This window comes from Pempheris klunzingeri, chromosome 14, assembly GCF_042242105.1.
Source record: "Pempheris klunzingeri isolate RE-2024b chromosome 14, fPemKlu1.hap1, whole genome shotgun sequence".
Taxonomy (NCBI): domain Eukaryota; kingdom Metazoa; phylum Chordata; class Actinopteri; order Acropomatiformes; family Pempheridae; genus Pempheris; species Pempheris klunzingeri.
In genome coordinates, this window is record NC_092025.1 from 872,821 (window position 1) to 891,758 (window position 18,938).

The 18,938-nt window shown below is 44.3% G+C and overlaps 1 protein-coding gene across 1 annotated transcript in view; it reads right to left on the minus strand.

Annotated features, from left to right (window-relative positions):
- The window catches only part of atp2a3 (ATPase sarcoplasmic/endoplasmic reticulum Ca2+ transporting 3), a 37,499-nt gene extending 20,123 nt beyond the window's left edge, over window positions 1-17,376 (minus strand). The window contains exons 1-5 of the mRNA XM_070843193.1: window positions 17,191-17,376; window positions 6,051-6,068; window positions 5,639-5,721; window positions 930-1,034; window positions 257-395 (exon numbers count right to left, since the gene is read on the minus strand). Of these exons, the coding sequence (XP_070699294.1) occupies window positions 257-395; window positions 930-1,034; window positions 5,639-5,721; window positions 6,051-6,068; window positions 17,191-17,308 (463 nt within the window). The 5' untranslated portion in view covers window positions 17,309-17,376. The remainder of the gene's footprint in view (window positions 1-256; window positions 396-929; window positions 1,035-5,638; window positions 5,722-6,050; window positions 6,069-17,190) is intronic.
- Window positions 17,377-18,938: the final 1,562 nt, after the last annotated feature.

Below are 18,938 nucleotides of genomic sequence, written 5' to 3' on the forward strand. Positions count from 1 at the left end.
CACAACTGGGTAGCAGCCCTGGCACCTGCACATCCAGAGAAAAGACTCTTATGTAATCTAGTTTGAGATATTCCAATAGTGTTTCCAGACTCATGAATGGGTGGCAAAGGCTGTGTGAGTGTGTGTCTGTGCACGCTGGTAGCATCCAGGCAGCCACAGTGGGTGACAGCAGTGAGAGTCCTCTGGAGGCAGACGGAGCATAATTTAGTCTCAGTGAGTGACAGTAAGAGTTTGGCTGGGTGCAGCCGCAGCTTACCTGCCACCTCCACTATGTCTCCGGGGACGATGTCTCTGGCTTTGATCCTCTGGACAGCCTTCCGGTTCATGCGGTACACCTTTCCCATCTCTGGTTCGTACTCTTTCAGAGCCTCAATGGCGTTCTCAGCATTCCGCTCCTGCACAGACGGATGTGGAAAAGACAAAATGATGCCGAGGACATTTTTAAATTTTTTAAAGTTTTAGTTTTTAATGTGTCTGCATTTTGGTAACAGTTTGAAGAGTTATCCACTTGTTACACTGTGTCCTGGCACCAAGTGTGCATAAACTCAGAGCATTGCATCAAAAATTCCTGCTTCCTCTTCAACAGAAATGAAGTGAGACAGGATTCTGCATGAGCTCCCTGGTTTAGTTATGTTGTGACTTGACACACATATTCGGCTGCTCCAGTGTCGACGGCCTCATCTTGCTGCAATGTGCTATTTGGACGCACAGATGTTAGCACAGTTTGAATGGAGAACATTCATCGAGACACCCAAGACACCCATAGACACCCATATGTCCTGAAACAGCCGGTGGACAGGATAAATGTTTTGGCTTTTGCTGTCTTCTTCGCTGTTGGCAGGCTTCATAGCCATGTGAGCACCTTGTGGAAAAGAAATGTCACTCATGTATAGACTTTATACAGACACAGGGTGAAGTGTGTATCTCACCTGCCAGACTCCGATAACAGCATTGGCGATGAGGATAAGAAGAATGACAACTGGCTCAACAAAGGCGGTGGTTGTCTCCTCTCCCTCTTCAAACAGAGCCAACACCTACATGAACATACAGGACACATGACCTCAGCAGACATCTTACGCTGCAGCTCCTCAAGTCCCACGGTAGCTCGGTTATTTTCAGGGATAGGTTGCTCTGAAACCGTGTTTGGAAGGAAACGTGCTTGCAGTGTTGTGGAAATGTGGAGAAAGAAAACTGAACTCATATGGTATTTAGACAGGGGAGCTGCAGTATTACCTTAAGCAGTGGTTCCCAACCTTTGTTGTGTCTGATGGACCTCCACAGCCCTCTCACTTGAGCTAAAGTGCTCCTCCATCCAAACTGCCATGTTCCAAATGGGCTCATTTTAATGGATTTTAAACTGGATGGTATTTAACACTAGTAATTATGTTAAAGTGTTAAAGTACTTTTCTCACGCAACTGAGAGTGTTACAGCCATCATTCTGTGACAGAGGCTGGACATTTCAACCATTTATCCATCACTTTTACCCCTTTTAAATCCTTTTAGCCATCTCTCTGAGCTGTCTATCTATTACTTGTGGCTAAATGGACAACACTTGTTTGGTGCCTTTGACCACTATACTCACATTCACCCATTAATAACTCACACACAGTACCTTGCCATCGGACACGTCAGCACTCTGACTGAGCCGGACATTAGGGGATCGAACCACTTCTGATTAGTGGAAGACCCGCTCCACCTCTGAGCCTTAGCCACTAATTGTTTAGACCTCTCTGCTTGCTCGCTTCTTCGTGCACTCAGGTTCACTCGATACTTCGATTTTTTTCTTTAAATCAAATTGTAATTTTTCTTTTTCCATGTTCCCCCTGGTAAGTGCAGTGCAGTACAGTAATACCTGGGGCACAACTACCTCAGGTACATTCTGGCATCTGGGAAATAAAACATTTGAGACTGGAAATGGCTACAAGAGTAAGAAACTGCAGGACACAGTGAAAACACAAGAAAAGCAAACATTCAAAATAAAACAGTATCTACATGCATATAAAGTAAAAACAAAATTAAATGATTTGGTTCCAGTTAGTCTAGTGTGCATCTCTCTCTCCACTCAGTAAACTGTGTCAATCGTTTTATAGGTTTTTCATTTTTGTGGATTCATTCATACACATAAACATGGACAAACTCAATGAATCCAAATGAAGGGTAAGATTTTAGAAGATATTATAAAGAAATAGATACATTTTTAATAGAATAGAATAGAGTCTCAGAAAAAGTAATAACAAAACCCATTTATGTGGGTAGCCTAGAGCAGCAAGACGATGCCAAAAATGACAAGGGCAATAAAAATGAATTAAATCCTGCAGGAAATTAGATCATTGGGGAAATAAAATCATTGCGATTACACTAGATGAACTGGGCTGATTCTAAAACACTGTCATTCTTATGAAGCGCAGTTTTGCAGGAGTGTAATTTGCAGTTTAGGTCCAGTACACTAAAGCTTGGATGGTAGGAAAATCACACACAAATGAACATTTACATGAGGATTTTGTGAGATCAACTTCTTTCTGTGGTGCAGTGTCTTTTCAGAGGACCAGAACATGAGACTTGCATGGTTTGAATGACAAGACAAGTTAACAACTAAAACAGCAAAGGTGCAATTTGCTTTAAAAGAAAAACCACATGCTCATTTACCTGCATGTTAAAAGAATTTGGAATGTTTGATGAATAACAAATTAATTTCTAGTCAGTTATCCCTTCAAAATAATCATGTAAAGAACCTTTGATTTTACCAATTCATTAACATCTTCTATAGATCGTCATCGTGTGAATTAGTAAATTAGTAAGTACAGTATTTCCTCTGGTTTTTATGTCAGATGACATCTGACCAAAAATGACCGAACACACGACTTAAACCTGTAATATCACTTTATGGCCACTTGAACGCCGCAGAAACAAGCTGCTAACACAAGAAAGACATATAATCACCCTTTAAGTTTCTTTGGGGAACTTGCTGGAATAGCATAGTCTATTTACACATCCAGCAGATATGGAGCAAAATTAGCATTTCTTTTGAGTCCTGTTTGTTGCCATCTTGTGAATGTAAGTCCAATTTAGACCCCTTGCTTTTAGCTCTGTTTTTGGTCCCCACCAACCCCTGAAATAAATATCTAGCTATCTATAAAGACACATAAAAAACCACTTCATAGTGCCGGGGGGAACTACGGAGGCAGATAATAACCACGTGTTGGTTCATCACAGCCGCTTTAAAGTCACATACCACAAAAAGGCTGCATGACGTCCAGTCGAACTATCATACTGTAGACCTCCTTCACCTGCATAAACTGAAAGGAACTGGCTCCAAGAGAAGTCAAATATACTATCACTCTTATGTTACTATACTTTTCTGCCACTTCTCTGCAGCCAGATACAGCATGACAGCTGAATACTAATGGGTGTCAGACATGGCAGTGTCTCAATGCTAGCTGTTATAATAAGCAACAAAGTACATCTTCAGGAGATTAGAACAGAATAAGCTCCCCACTGCAACACAGAAATTACCTCATACTTGTGCTTCTGCTATCTTATCAATGACAGGTATAGAACCTAAAATGACTGCACAACAAAAGCAGCAGAGAGAGAGAGAGAGAGAGAGATGAAGCGGGTCTACTTTTCCATGATCTGATGGGGCTTATCAGATGATAAAAGAGTCTATTCTCCACAGAGAATGGAGCACCACAGCGTACGTCACGGCAGCCTGAGCCTGGTCGATAGCTCATCATTCCACATCATTTGGGACGGTAAATCTCTCCTCTGACTGAGCTGAGATTGGAGGGCAACAATGGCAGAACGATTCTAAATACCCTTCACACAATCAGCACACATTCAGAGAGAGGCCTGAATGCCTAACTCCTACTTTCACACTGAATAGGAGTTCCAGTGGAGGGACGAGAGGGATTTCTTTTGGGTTGTCGAGCTCATTGAGGTAATCTGGGGGACATTTAAGTTAGCGTTTGTCAATCTGAGGCCAAATTAAGCTCAGAGTCCGTGTTGAGCTGAAGCTTCATCACCAAAATAAACCTCTTCTTAACGCTTTAAACATTGCTCTCCTCACACCCCACATGCATAACTGAACAGATGGCCCATTATATCTGGACGTCACCAGAGTTTTGGAACATCACATGGTGCTCCGCAAAATGGAAAAAAACATTTTATTCAAATCAAGCTGATCAGACAAAACACTCTTAAGGTCACCGACTGAAAAATGTACTATAAACAAAGGAGGCTTGAAATCCAATTCAGCTGTCACTTAACTTTTTAAGTCCCTTCCTGTACTCTCCTGACCTCCCCAACATTAACTCAACATGCAGTGACGTGGAAAGCCAAATAAAAAGCCTGCCTTCTTTCTTCCCTCTACTCAAAGGGAGGAAGTGTACCGATTGTTTCAGGTGGCTCGTGTGGCTTTTTGTGTGGCTCTGATCCATTAAAGCCCTCGTCCAGACTCGGCTCACTATGCACTTGTTGCTTCAGATGAATTATCAAAAGGATCTAGTATAATAAAGCGGTTTTGATAACTCGAGGCATGGTTAAGGATAAGGCTCAATGAATTGTTTGCTGTAAATTTGTTGTCATATAGATATGATGGAGTAGCCTAACCTGCCCCGTTTGGTCTGATAATAAGCTTCACTCGTGCCTCATGCAAAGGAGCCAGGAGAGTCTAATCATCTCAGTTTGAATATATACAAAACAACAGCCAAATGAGTCCCAGGCGAAGGTTCAACTTTCACTCCACTGTAGCCACTCCCTGATTAGTCCGACACAGCAAACAGTGAGCAAATAGAAAAGTTAAAAAGGTTATAAAAGGACTACAAGAACATCATTCATCAAGAGACATGATGTGCACATTGGTACAACGAAGACAAGCTGCTCTGAGGAGTAATATATTTGTCATTCAGAGTCAGATCAGGTCACAAGGAGCCTCACTTTAGCTGCAGAGCTGAAACCACTCCAGGCAGCGATGACACTGTGAAGCATTAGGGTCTGTGCGGCAGTGGAACAGGGGCCGTGTTCCACTATAAACAACCTTTTTTAAAGTTAGGAAAGCCTGATTTACACAAGGAAAAGTGAGTCCTGCAGTTACGGCCCACGCCTGCCCTTAAGAGCCTCTCACAAACACGACAACAGTTGGAGAATTTATATTGTGTCATATACATTTTTAGAGCATTTTTCCTACTTTCAGAAATAGAAACAGCAATTCCATCCCGAGACACTGGGGACGTGCTGTAATAGATGGAAAAAAGTTATTATGCAGTCAGGATTCCCCCACTCCACCCCTCTCCGACCTTCACCACCCTCAGACAGGGTCACAATTTGAGGCGCTGCAGCAGAGGGAATTTTGATTGATAGCTCTGTTTCCAGAAGTGCTCTGCCTGTTCCCCTCACTGAAACCATATCAACACTGTTTGGAAAAGCCTGTAATACACAAGTTTCCACATGAAGAGGGGCCGCTAAGTAGGCTGAGTAGTTCTCTAACAGGGGAATAAAGCTGCCTAAAGCTAACAAAACACTCTATTAGGTGGCAATTTCCTGGCCAATGTCCAATTTGGGTCTCAATCCCATAGGGATATATATACATATACATATCTATATACACACAGGCATTTTAATTAGCCAAGTCGTACTTACAAAGGAGACACAGGCAGCTAGCAGCAGGATCCTGACCAGGAGGTCTTCAAACTGCTCCACCACCAGCTCCCACAGGGACTTCCCTGGAACATGCAAACACAAATACACTCAGTCACACACCTTTATGCACTCAATTTAAAGTTTGAGGTTTCCACTGTGAGGGCTCAAAGGTGCCCTCGTGCATGAGGGTGGAAAGGACCAGGAAATGTATTGACATTAGTTTTTTGTAGTGATCAGCAGCTGGAAAGAAAGATGATCCCCGTATTTACAGAAGAGTAGTGGTGTGTGTCCACGGCTGTACACTCCCACAGTTTAGCCCTTCGTCTACAGAAAAAAAAGATCCTGGCTCAAGACACTTAATCAGGAGGTAAAGGGAGGAGGATCGCAGCTCACTGGAAAAATCAATATTTACCTTCTTCAGCTGGGAGCTCTGCGAATGTCACACCACGACGGTTGTAAAGGAATCAAATTCGCAGGGCCGGCGAGATTGGAGAGGGTGGGGGTGGAGGGTGGAGGAGAAAGACAAAGAGCAGTTAATACATTTGATTAACTCAGCCTGACTTTGAGATGCATGGACACGTACAAATTGCTGTGCAGAATCGTTCGGCTCGGCTCTGATGATTAAATGCTCAGTGCAGACCAGCAGCGCCGTCACATTCAACCGGATTATTATCTGCTGCTGTATTGTTACTGACATGAACAGCTACACATCCAAGGCCAAGATGTTCTATAGGGACAAATGACCTTTTATGGACGTTTTAAATTCCACCTTCAGTACATATATGGAGTAGCTTGGCTCCTTCGGTGACAGCTGCATAGTGACTCTCAGAAACCAGTCAGCAAGCACACTGTAATAAACAGCTTCATAAGACCTAACGAGACCTTTGGAACCAGTGTGATTACTCATCTCCTGCTCCTGTAAAGGTTAGCTGAATTGATTCAATTGATCATCCTCATTATTGATTAATCTGTCCATTATTTTCATGATTAATCTTTCGGCCCATGAAATGCCAAAATTGTTTATGAATTGTCCATCACATACTCCCAAAGGTCCAGTTGCTGGTTTTGTCTGACAAATGGCTCAAAACACAAAGATACTTTGTATAATATCACAGAAGAAGAACAAAAAAAAAAAAACAGAAAATATTCACATTTGAGAAATTGGAAGCGGTGAGTTTTCATCATCTTTGTATAAATAAATTACTGAAATGATTTCAAATCTTCCAGGGTCCCATATGACCCAGTTTAAGTTCAGGTCACACTGCTGTTGTAACGGGTCATCGTGAGGTGGATACTGTTCAAAAGATGAATCCAAACAAATGGGTCAGTGCTGAAATGACTGGTAATGAGCAAGAATTTTAATAATCACTGTTTGAGTAATTCATTAAGCCTTTATCTATCTATATCTATGTGTAGAAATGGGAACGTCTGTCAGTTTGTACGTCGGATGAAAAAAGCAATTTGAAGATGTCATTTTTTCATTTTCAACCAAAGTCACAACATATTTTTAATTAACTGAAGAAATATCTGAAAGATAAAACAATTCAAATAATAGTTGGAGCCCTGACTGAAATTGCTTTTAGAACAAAGGCAACCTGTTGTTGAATTCCTGAATCGTTGGGTCTCTCTCTTAATTAAAGAGTTTGGTCTAGACCTGCTCTCTCACACTGTTATGAATTGGTGCTATATAAATAAAGATTGATTGATTGATTGATTGTCCAGGTGACAATTCTCCTCAATCAGAGATGAGGTGATGTCACACACATTCACACACGGACTTTATTTCTCAGTCTCAGCCCCCCCCCCCCCTTTTGTGCACCAGTATGTGGGTAAGCCCCCACAAAAAAAACAAGACTTAGAACATGTTGCTCTTTTCTTTCTTGTCATTTTTCATCTGTCAGTTGAAAAGAAAAGTTGGACTTTTCAGACGAGCTGAGCATCTTCTCCTCTCTGCTTTAAGCACCAGAGCACAACACCCACCACGGATATGAGTCACTTGTGCGAGTAGAAAACACATCAGTCATATTCTAAAAACATTCCTATTGACAAGTGCTCTTGATCAGTGTCACCACAATGAGCCACCGGCGTGCTTAGTCACCGTCTCTGTCAGGTCGTCAAGTCCAACGCAAAGCTTCGGCCAGTCGGGTCCAGCGTAACGAACCACATCCGTCACATCTGAAGAACTCCACGAGTGATGACAGCGTACATCTGACTGGCAAATGTTGGGCTCCATTTTGTGCATTCGTCTTTCCATCCAAGTCTTTGTTTTTGTCACGATTTCTCTCTGGAAAAGTGGGGTTTCTCCTGTAAGTGGTGGAAACCTCATGTTTCTCTGCAGGTTTTGACCAGACTGCACTCCAACGTGTAGCAAACGTGACGGAAAGAGGAAGAGCCATGACGAGAGCCCGCAGTCTCCTTCCAAAAACAAAAACCCTGTAGCCACTCACATCATGTGCGCCACTGGCGGAAAGAGGAATGATTTCACCTCAGGACTTCTGGTTATGTGTTTGCTGTGGTCAAAAGACCGATCATCTCAGGTGGAATGACTTTCCTAATTTGGTTTGTAATAAAACCAGGGAGAGTAAAAGAGACACTTGAGTTCCTAAATAGGCCTAAAGGGCAGTATTCTAGTTTGGTAACACCTTCAGTCATTAGAAAACAACCTCCTCCAGACAACCGATCCTTGTGCTGGGGTCGTCCCTGCGCTCCACAAACGGCCATCCTCAGCCTGTGTAATAACAGCTGATGAGTCGCTGTGAATAGCTTCTCAAACTGGCTGTCTGGAGGGTTTTCAGAGTTCAGGTTGGACACGGTTGAACTCACGGGGGACTTTTGGCTGCACTCTGCCAGCAGCAGCAGCAGCAGAAATGTGGAGAAGTGGGTTCTGCTGTTTTCCATGCTCCTCCAGTCTGACATAAGCCTGTTTCCCCATTACTGTGCCTCCCTGGTTGTATAATGTTTTTATGGCAGACAGGCTGGCTGCGACTCCAGAGCTGGAGACAAAGATGGACTGACTGAAAGGACAAGACTGATGAAAGGGGTGAAGGAAAAACAGAGACAGAGAGAGAGAGAGAGAGGGAGAGAGGGAGGGAGGGAGAGGGCTGGAGGTGTTGAACGGGGTTCCCCGGCTTCCCTCTGCCAAGGATTCCCTCACAGTCATCTGGGCCATGTCAACCCGAGGCTTGCCCAGGCACATTCCTGAATACTGACTTCACCTCTCTCTCTCCGTGTCCCCACAGCACCTCCCCACCTCCCCCCGCCTCCTCCCTCCAGGCCCAGACAATGAATAAAAGAGCTTGTTTACAAGCAGCAGAAAAGCGAGCAGCGCCGAGCGGAGGGGAGACACTTCCTGGAGACAGTTGCCAACAACAGCGGGTAGCTGGTTTCTGTGTCCAGAGAGTCAGGAAATGCAGGAGACTGGTCACACATCCATCTGCACTGCAAACGATGTGCTGATAACGGAGCTCCTCGTACGCCTCTCTTTATAGTCCATTAACAAACAACAGCCCAGATTACTGGGACCCCCGGCAGACATCACATCTGAGTGCGGTTAAGCAGTATTAACAAGCTAGAGTTCAGGCCCTCTTGTGTAAACTACAAAACATGAGATCGTTTTCAGCAGTTACCATGGCGACTTGGCTTATGAAGGCTCCTTGAAAACGAGTGTTTCACGAGGTAATGTGCCAGTGTCTGTCAAAATTTACCAAGAATAACTGTTATGCAATCAGCAGCCTTGACTCTGACTGCAGGCATCAAAAACCACACACATTCTGACATGAACAAGCTCATTTGAGGCCTCGGCAGGGTGCTAACACTCAGTTAGCATGAGCGATAGCATGCAGGCGAGCAGAGACGCTTCCAAAGAAGCTAGCAGCCAGCCGGCCATGTGGGCCATAGACATACAGTGAAACTGCTGCTTCAGTAAGCGGCTCCATCCAATAACCATGAGAATGTAAAACAGGCCTATAAATACCATGATGGTAACCCCTAATGACACGGTCTACTTTAGCTTCACTCTGCTAATGCAGTCATCCACTGGAAAAGGTCTGAATGCATTAACCGTATCAAATGTGAATTATAAGTGTTCCCCACTCTCCTCCCTAACCTTATTATCTGTGCTACACAGAAGGCATCGCAGGTAACTGCAGAGGAGACGTCTGCAGTCTGACAAAGTCGATGTTTCCGCCATTTACATAAATGTCAATGGAGGGTTTCCCTTCTCTGAGGAAGCTGTACGCAACCATGTCAAGCGGTGAGTGTCGGCAGCTATCTTTAGGAGCCTCGCCGACCTCTGAACAGCCACCCCGACGATCGGAGCGGGAGCAGAGGAGGAAGTGGTGCCAAGTCACTAATCACTTCTGTGCAGCATAATGAAAGCAGGACATGAAGCCCTGACATGCAGCTACTGTGCAGTCACTGTAGGCCCGGAGCTCTCATACTGCATTAGCTGGTGTACTCAAACGAGTAAGCATGTGTAGCTATGGTAGCTGAGCCGTGATGCTGAGAGCTAAATGCTGATGCTCACAATGACAATGCTGATGTGGAGCAGGCATAATGTTTACCATTTTAGTTTAGTGTGTCAGCATGCTAACACTTGCTTATTAGAACTGAAGACAAAGCAGAACTGAGGCCGATGGGAAAAGTCCTTTATGATTAAACACCTGCAAAACCAAAGCACTGGAAACACTGACCCGATGATGATGTAACTAGATTACAGTTTATCCCGAGGTGAACATGAATGTCTGTACCATATTTCACCAAATTCCATCCCTTCGCTGTGGAGATGTTTAACTAAAAAACAAAAACTAATGGTAGGACATTCACAGGATAAGTGAGCCTTTTGACCGTGTCATGGTGTTAAAGCCAGGGAGTCCTCTGAGGACCATGAATGCTCGACCAACATTGCCTTACCCAGAGCCAACATGGCCAAGAGCACTTATAGTCCTGAGGAGCTGTTAACAGCTTTTCAAATGGCTGAAATTAATTGTTAAAATGACTTTAGAGAGAGTTTTTATGTTGGTTCTATTAACAATCAAATTTTAATGCTTTACATTTGTGAGGATTTCATATTACATTTGAAGCAAAGTATAGTTTATAACTGGCCAATGGTTAATAGATGGAATCATTTTGGTGCACATTGAATTATGTGGAAAATATTCCTACAATGCCACTGAAGGTTTGAGGTCATTTGTAACTGATTTAGTCAAACTGGACTGTTTAAAAAGTTGTTTTAAGCCCCAATAGATGAATTAGTTAATTTACTGTAACCAGAGGAGCCTCAAGCTGCAGTAACATTTTCCCCAACTAAGATTAGGCAAAGCTGCTGACGCATTCAGAGTCCTGAGCCGAAAGGACTTTGACTTTAGTATAGTTTTGCATACAAAGACAGGAGACTAGAAAATAGGCCTGGTGAGATGCCCTCCTCAATGTAGTCCATTTTATTTTAGCCAATAGGTTTGATTAACTGATCAACCTGTAATTCTCTCCACGCTGAGGAAACAGAGAGAAAATACCACCAACTGTCAAATTATTATTATTTTGTGAGGGCCATCGTGTCAGACGGGAGAATTTGTTTCAAAGTGGAGATTTTATCTCTTCAAGCCAATTAAGACATGAGATTCAGCTCAACGGCTGCTGCGGCTGCCCATTGGCTGGACCGTTTCTGACGTCATCAAGCTGTGGTCAGGGAAAAAGAGACAGGATTTTTCCTCGTGATGTTGCACAGGGTAGCGCATGCCGAAATTAAACTGCAGCATCACTCTCACATTCGCCCTGTGAGAGTGTCCAGGACATTTACCTCTGCATGCACGCGCCATCTATACTCAAGCTACTAGCAGAGTCAGACTGTATGTTACTGAAAAGCCTCTTCTTAACTACATAATCTTCAAATCAAACCATTTAGGTCCGTCTTATTAAGACATTTTAACGGACACAAACATTTCCCCACCATAGAATATCTAAGCTGTGCAGTGAAACAGCTGATGATTATCAAATATAAGACTTCTGTGTTCATGCATTTCCTCTGATGACATTCATACAGTGTTTGATGCACATTAGATTCAGGTTTGAATAAACACACCAAATAAGAGCCTTGCTCTACTGTCGGGTTACAGAGGAAAAGGAAAGGCGCCTGTCAGCGGAGCAGGACATGCATGAGATGATTAGCACAGAGCTGATATCTCGTCAGGGCTCGGAGCTTCCTCTTTAAGGTCACAGCTGTGCAAAGAACCATTTTTTGAACATCCCAACAGGCTAGCGGGGAGGATGGCACCCGGCCACCCTGAAACCAATTGGAGAAGCTCAATGCAGTGAAAAATAGTCAGCAAACCCCCTAATGGCAGACTGAAATATCTATGTTACCACCACGCTATTTATAGGGTTTATTCTAGGTTTAGAAACCAGAGCGACACTTCTGTCCAACCAAATGCCACTGATGCCACTAACACTATATGTATGCATCACTCAAAAAGATGGGGGGACTTTCAAAACATACACTTTCTGCTTGCCCAAACAGGATTCAATTCCTATTTGAAAGTGAGTCAAAATGAGTCTGTTGATATTCTGCGTTTTCCATGAAAACACCAAAAAAAAACAACAATGAATTGATCTTCGTGTCAAACATTCTGCGTGTATCCAAACCCTGATATATGGTCTTCCTCTGTGCCACAGAGCTCCACGGTCGTCCAAAGACTATTAAAAGCACATCAGCGAACCGCGCTCTTGCACTGGGTGACATGTTCCATTGTTGCTGCAAACTTTGGTACTGCAGTTTATTTCATGTCAATTCCAACTGCAAATACTCACTGAAGAAACTAATGTGCAGCTGAAAATTAGTCCCTCACAAGTGCAGCATGAGTAACGTTTGCTAAAAAGCACAGTGGCCTGCTGTTTTATGAAATGATTCAGTCTTTAAAAAAATAATTAAAGTAGGCTATATATTTATGAGCTATTTTAAAGCTTTACATGTTCAGTAGGAACAAATGGCACAGACAGTATACTGAAAAACACATTTTGCCTTGTGGTCTTTTTATGGAATTTGTTGACATATTATCATTATCATTAGTATTAGTATTAGTATTAGTATTATCCCTAAGCTTGATATCTGGAACTTTGTCATGGTGGCTTAAACAGTGGAATTTCTCTGTTATCATATATTCTCTGCAAGACGATGTTTTCTGACAATAAATACTTTAAACTTAAAGTCACAAATTCATTTTCACAAGTTAAATGTATTTAAAATGTCAGTGGTGTCTTTGAGGAGACACATGAGGAGGGAACATCATTTATCTTATCACAAATACTATCTTTGTCTCTTTGTCTCAGAATGAATAACGTGCAGTGAGTTAGATGTTGCTATGGTGTCTGACGAGGTGGAAACAGCTCAAAAAGATGTGATTAGTTTGAAAAAATCATTAAGTGACTATTAAAAGAACAGCCATCCAAATTGGAAAAGTAAAAGGATTTGAAAATCAAAAGAGGTATCATTAGTCAAAGCTATGAAATAATGAATTCAATAACAAGACAAGTAAACAAGTTTCATGTGTCTTTATGTTATTTTCTGTTTTGAGCCGTTTTTTTGAACAGGTTTATCCATCAGATCCAAACAAACACATGACTCTCTGACTATTTACTCATCTTTCCAAATTCTAACGAGCAACATGAGTTACTTGCGTGCAGCTTATTCCACTGTACACACAGCTCACCTCTCTCATGCTTTTCGATGAGCTCGTGCTCACTTTACGGTGTGCCCTGAAGCCACACGCATACTCTACAGCATATGCTCTGTGTACACACAACCTCCTCCTTGAAACGCAAACACCTCCGAGTGCGCATCTCCTGCGTGGACCGGACCGCGCTGTAGTGGCAGTGCGTTGGAGTCCTGTGACTCAACATCATCCTGCCATGAGGGCACGATGGTGAGTGACAGATGCAGAGGTGGGAGGGAAGAAGGCAAGACAAGTGACAAGCTAGAACAGGATCACAGCTCCTTTGAAGGCAGCTGGGCAGGCTCACACAGAGCCCACTAGAACAGGGAAGTGACTCAACACCCCAAGGACTTCAAATTACTTTTCTACAACGTAACTCTCCTTTATCAGCCCACATACCTCCAACACTGTTAGCACAATGTAACTCCCAGCTGGACAATTCTCAGAACAACTGAGAGGGAAGTGGAAGCAGGCGACCACTGATTGAGGGGTGCACGGAGATGTGCAAACTCGAGCGTGTTAGTGTGAAGGAGGAGGAGGAGGAGCAGGAAACGGCACAACTTCTCTCATATTTCAAACGGAGTGAGTAAGTCAGGCTGCTGTTATGTCAAGTTGCAGAACAGGAAGAGAAACAACACTGAGGAAGTTATAATAAGTATTCATGGCAGAAACCAGAGCGAGGAAAGTTCAATAACATTGCACAATTCGCCAAGAATGATATCGCCTAATGATCACAAGCAGTAATGTCACACACTCTTGGGATTGCATCAGTGACATAAAACAACACACCTTGTAGGTGCCAGAGAGCTATTGCACTTCCACTCACGTGGAAACAAGCTCACATCTAATAGCCAAATCAGTAAAATGACTCGCATGGCATGATGTCGGTGGGATCGACAGAAGCTCAGTGGAGCTCAGACACCAACAGGTGAAAAGGCCGACAGCTTTGTCATCACTGCCACCGCTCAAAGTCAGCACATGTATCCAACATTGGACACTGCATCCCGATGGTGCAATGACTGCATGCATCACCGGGTTGTTTAACCTGAATGTGTTGCACAACTGTACTCTCCGTGAGGGAGTGTCAAGAGGATCTCAAGAGGCTCTTAACCCGAAAGGTGATTTATTTAACATGCTGTGATTAATAATGCCACTTAATTCAACCAACCATTCATATTTCATTAAGTGTGTAGAAGGAAATTTGTGAGATTATAAATACAAAATTCTCTTAAAAAGGTGAATCAATAAGTTGAGACTTCCTTTGAAAGAGCCCTTCTTCACCTGTGTGTCATCACTTTAAAAAATAAAAATGCTGCCCACCCCCCATGAGGACAACACACACACACACACACAGCCAGAGTGTGTATGAGTGAGTATGTGAGAAAGGCCTGCGACTACGTCTACTACATCAGAGCCAACTACTTCACAATGAAGGTGATAAACTGTCTTGTAAATTGAGGTGCTTCTAGTGCTTGACAGTAAATTAGCTGGATTTCTTTAGTGTGTGCATGTGTGTGTGTGTGTGTGTGTGTGTGTGTGTGTTGAGAATAAAGGAGCTGCTAGTGGACCATGAATGAAAGGTGTAAAGAAAAAGGCAGCCACATCCTCTCTGCAGCTCAGACTGCTTTGAAGAAAAGACTGTCCAGATGTGGCAGCCAAGCTCATTTTCCAGCATCTCAGAGAGGGATCAGAAACTCTGACGCTGCTCGGAGCGTTTCAGTGTCACAGCACATGAAAGTGACGATAAAGCCAGGGGGCCTAGGCACTGCTCACGTGTCTGTACTTACAGTGTGGAATAGACAGGCAACATTTGATGTTTCATAACTATACTTTCCTATAACTAGAGCTATAGTAAAGTGAGTCAACTGCCAGAATCTGTACCATAAACAACTGAGTCAAATCAACGCAGTAAGTCTCCTCTGTTAAGACAAAAGTGCAAAAACTTGAGGCCTCCTGCCATTAAAGACTGATTAGTGAGTCAGCTCAGCTTTAAGCTTCCACATACAAGAAGAAAAGCCCATAACAAGGCCAAAACATGTGACCTAAAGCAGACTGACCACATTTTCAACTTCCAAGTCATCTACAGAAGTAATGAGGCAAGACGCACCCTCATCATGCTTTAATTGTGGGGTTGAGGGGACGGCTGACGGCTAACAGACACTTCTCAGATGTTTCTAGAAGGCAGCAGTGATTAACCTCCCTCCTCCATCCCACAGATCCAGAGGCCTACGGAGTGTGTAAGACCTCCCCAGTCCCACGGAGGAGTGTGATGTCTGTGAGTCGTCACATCGTCCTCCCAGCATGCCAGCGCCTCCTCCCGCAGCACGTTGGCGGAGAAATAACAGCAGATCATTTCAATTTCACCTCCTGTTTGCCTCCTCTTGTCCAAACTAAGACATACACCGACTGCACGAGCACAGCCGCACAGAAGACATCTTGTTTGTGGACATGACCCTGCTGATAATGAGATCCTGCCTCAGAGTGAAACACTGAGCGTGCATGTCAGGGGGGGGCGAGGTAAGCACGCCGCCAAAGCTGCAAACAGCTTTGAACGGACGCTCCCTGGAACAAAGCAACAGAGCAGCAAGGCTCACACCGAGTCCTTGCAGTCAACTACAGAGTCTGCGGTTAGTGAGCAGAGGGGAAGGAGCCGTTTAGCAGCCGTACATCACTCTGCAATGACTTGCACTGAAATAATAAACCAACCCGAGCCAATTTAATGTCCTTCTCTCCCCTTTTTTGGGCTTGTGGAGGAGCAGCTGGAATGGGTGACCCCTTCGTACAGTCTGCCTCAAAAAAAGGGAAAAAGGGTATTCCCTCCCTCCAGCAGTTATCTGCAAAGCGCTCGCACAAGGCAGGAAGTTCACAGCTCAAAACCAAAAGAGATGTTATCTGTGGCAAGACGTTGCCTTTTTCCATGAAGTCATCACAAGCCCCTGGGTAGAGTGGCTGGCTGCAACAAAAGGGCTACTGTTTGACTGGCACAATATGCCGCTCAACTCCACAGCTTGGCCACACATGCAAATGACAGGACAGACAGGGGGGAAAGGTGTGGTGGTGTCAGGTCCGAGCTCAGAAATACTCATCAAACCCCAGCTGGGTGGAAAAGATGATGGCGGCTGAGCCACCGATACGATCTGGCAGCAGAGGTTAGAGCTTTGTGGTCCTCTGTCGCTCCATAATGCTACATTTCAAATGACTTTACATCCCCACTGCCCTCTCTTATCTCGTCATTTGAACTGGAAAGTATATACGCCACGTGGAGAGCAACTGCTGAAAGTGAAAACAGGTTGTTCAAGATTTTCTGTTTCATTATCTTCACCACCTCATCTTCTTCCAGGCAGTCCAAGCCTGCCTGCACTTCCTGATCCCTGCATGTCAGCCAGGGATGTCTGGCTTCACACACACACACACACACACACACACACACACACACACACATTACTGTGTCAGTACTTGGTCAGGGAGAGCACGAGAACAAAGCTTTTCCTCAGTGAACTACTCTATGTGCCACTTTCCAAACCTGACACAGGTCTCCTTCAGTGAATCCGATCATTACACGAGGCCGTTTGCATTGATATCTCAGATGGCTCAACTTCAACCAGTGTGACGTGCAATGAAGGATTTCAATGGAGACATGTGCACAAATGAATGTGCCACTCACATTTCCACTGACTGTGCGCCAGGGGGGGAACAGGGTTGTTTTTTACGCGCAAGATTTGCAGCATCCTGACAAATAGCGGAAAAATAACAGTTGGACATCCTGGTGAAGGAATGGTTACACACTGTAATACGCACCTGCTACCAAGTGAAATCAAGAGGAAGAAATTGTGCCAAAGTACTCACCGTTCGGTCCGTATTTCTCCAAATTGGTTTTGACTTGTTCCAAAGTCAGTCCAGTGTTCTCGTTCACACCGAAGTTGTCTAAAACTTCGGTCGCCGATTTAGTGTGCGCGTTTTCCATCTTGGTGGCCCGGGCTAGATGATCAGATCGAAATGCATGTAGTTGAATAACATCTATTGTGACAATCGGAGGGCGCGCGGGAGGGGAGTGGAGGGGGGGTGAGCCAGCAGTAATTTCCACCGACGGACGCAGAGGCGGCTGAGTCTCAGTCAGTGTGCTCTGTCACCTGTGCCCCCCTGAAGAAAAGCCTCCTGATCCGCGGTACAGACGCTGTTGCTGCTCTGTAGATCGGCCGCCGCTGCTACTTGGTCTCCATCTGAAGGTGTGCTGTGTGTGTGCCGGGGCGGAGCGCCTCGGCGCCGCAGAGCACTCCCACCTGCGCTCCTATTGGCTGCGCGCACCTGAGCGGACACTCCGGCCGCCCCGCGCACCCCTTAAAACCAGGAGACATGCGGCCGTGCCTGCCCTCACGTTCGTCACACAGCAGGTTGCCTTAAACTTTGCAGGTTAAAGTTGCTACTGTCATGTGACGTCACTGCATTGCTCCTCACGAGGAGGGGGGGGGGGGGGGTAACTTTTTGCGTACCGTCAGTCAGTCAGTCAGCTGCACGCCAGCGCCCCTGGAGCTGAAGGGGACAAAGTGCCTTGCTCAAGGACACCTTTAAAACAGTGGTGCACTCAGACTGCTGCTGTTCCCTAAGCAGCCCTGGGGTCAGTTGCACAAAGATTAGGTTAATCTAGTCAATTAGGACAGTTTTAGTTTTGCTCTGAGACTAGTGTGATGCAAGCCAGACACAAATGAGACAGACTAATTTTAAGCTTAAACAGATAACAACTCTCCCCTGCAGGCTGTTTTCCCACTGAGAAGATGTCCTCCAGCTGACAAGAAGAGGACAACGTGGCTCGTGATCTCTGCTTTGTTGTAAAGTCAGCAAAGAAATAATGTTCACATAGATGGTCACTTACATATACAGTGTGTTTTTGAATTTATGAATTTCACAGCAGCTTCAACAGAAGACAGCCGAACAGGTTGAACTAGTCGCTTCGTCAGAGTGAAAATAGTTTACATATGCTGAAAAATAGCTCAGACAGTTTGGAGCACCGTGTGCATTTAATGTAGCTGTCAAGTGTTCACTTAAAGTCTGTTTGTCACATCTGAGCCATTATCAAAGCGGATAGTGTGAAAGGTGCCCCTGATTTCCCAGAAGGCGTTGCAAGAACGATGGCAGATGGGACAGTCCAAATGTGTTGAGTCCTAATTTCAGAAACAAACAGTTTACAGTCATTTCTGAGTCTTTGCATTTTTTCTACAGTTGCAGGAAGCAAGTGTTAGTAGTGCTGCTCACCATCCACAGTAAGCACAGAGAAAGTAACACAGGGGGGGGGGCAGTTAAGCTGTATCTGATTTCTTACACAGGCATCAAAACACTAATAAATAAGTTTTGGCTACAGGATGAAGCACTTTTTAAAAAACAGGAAAGCACAACTGAAACAAGACAGACAGACAGACAGAAACGTTAAAAGCAGTTTCATGCAATGTAAAGACCAAATCTTCTAATCTGACAGGTGATGCTGGTGTCATCCTGCTACTGGCCAAATGAAAAGGACATTCAGAGCTGCACAATAGAAGCTAAACAGAATGTCTCAAACTCTGACAGCTGTGTTCTCTGTCCTTACAATCTCGCCAGAC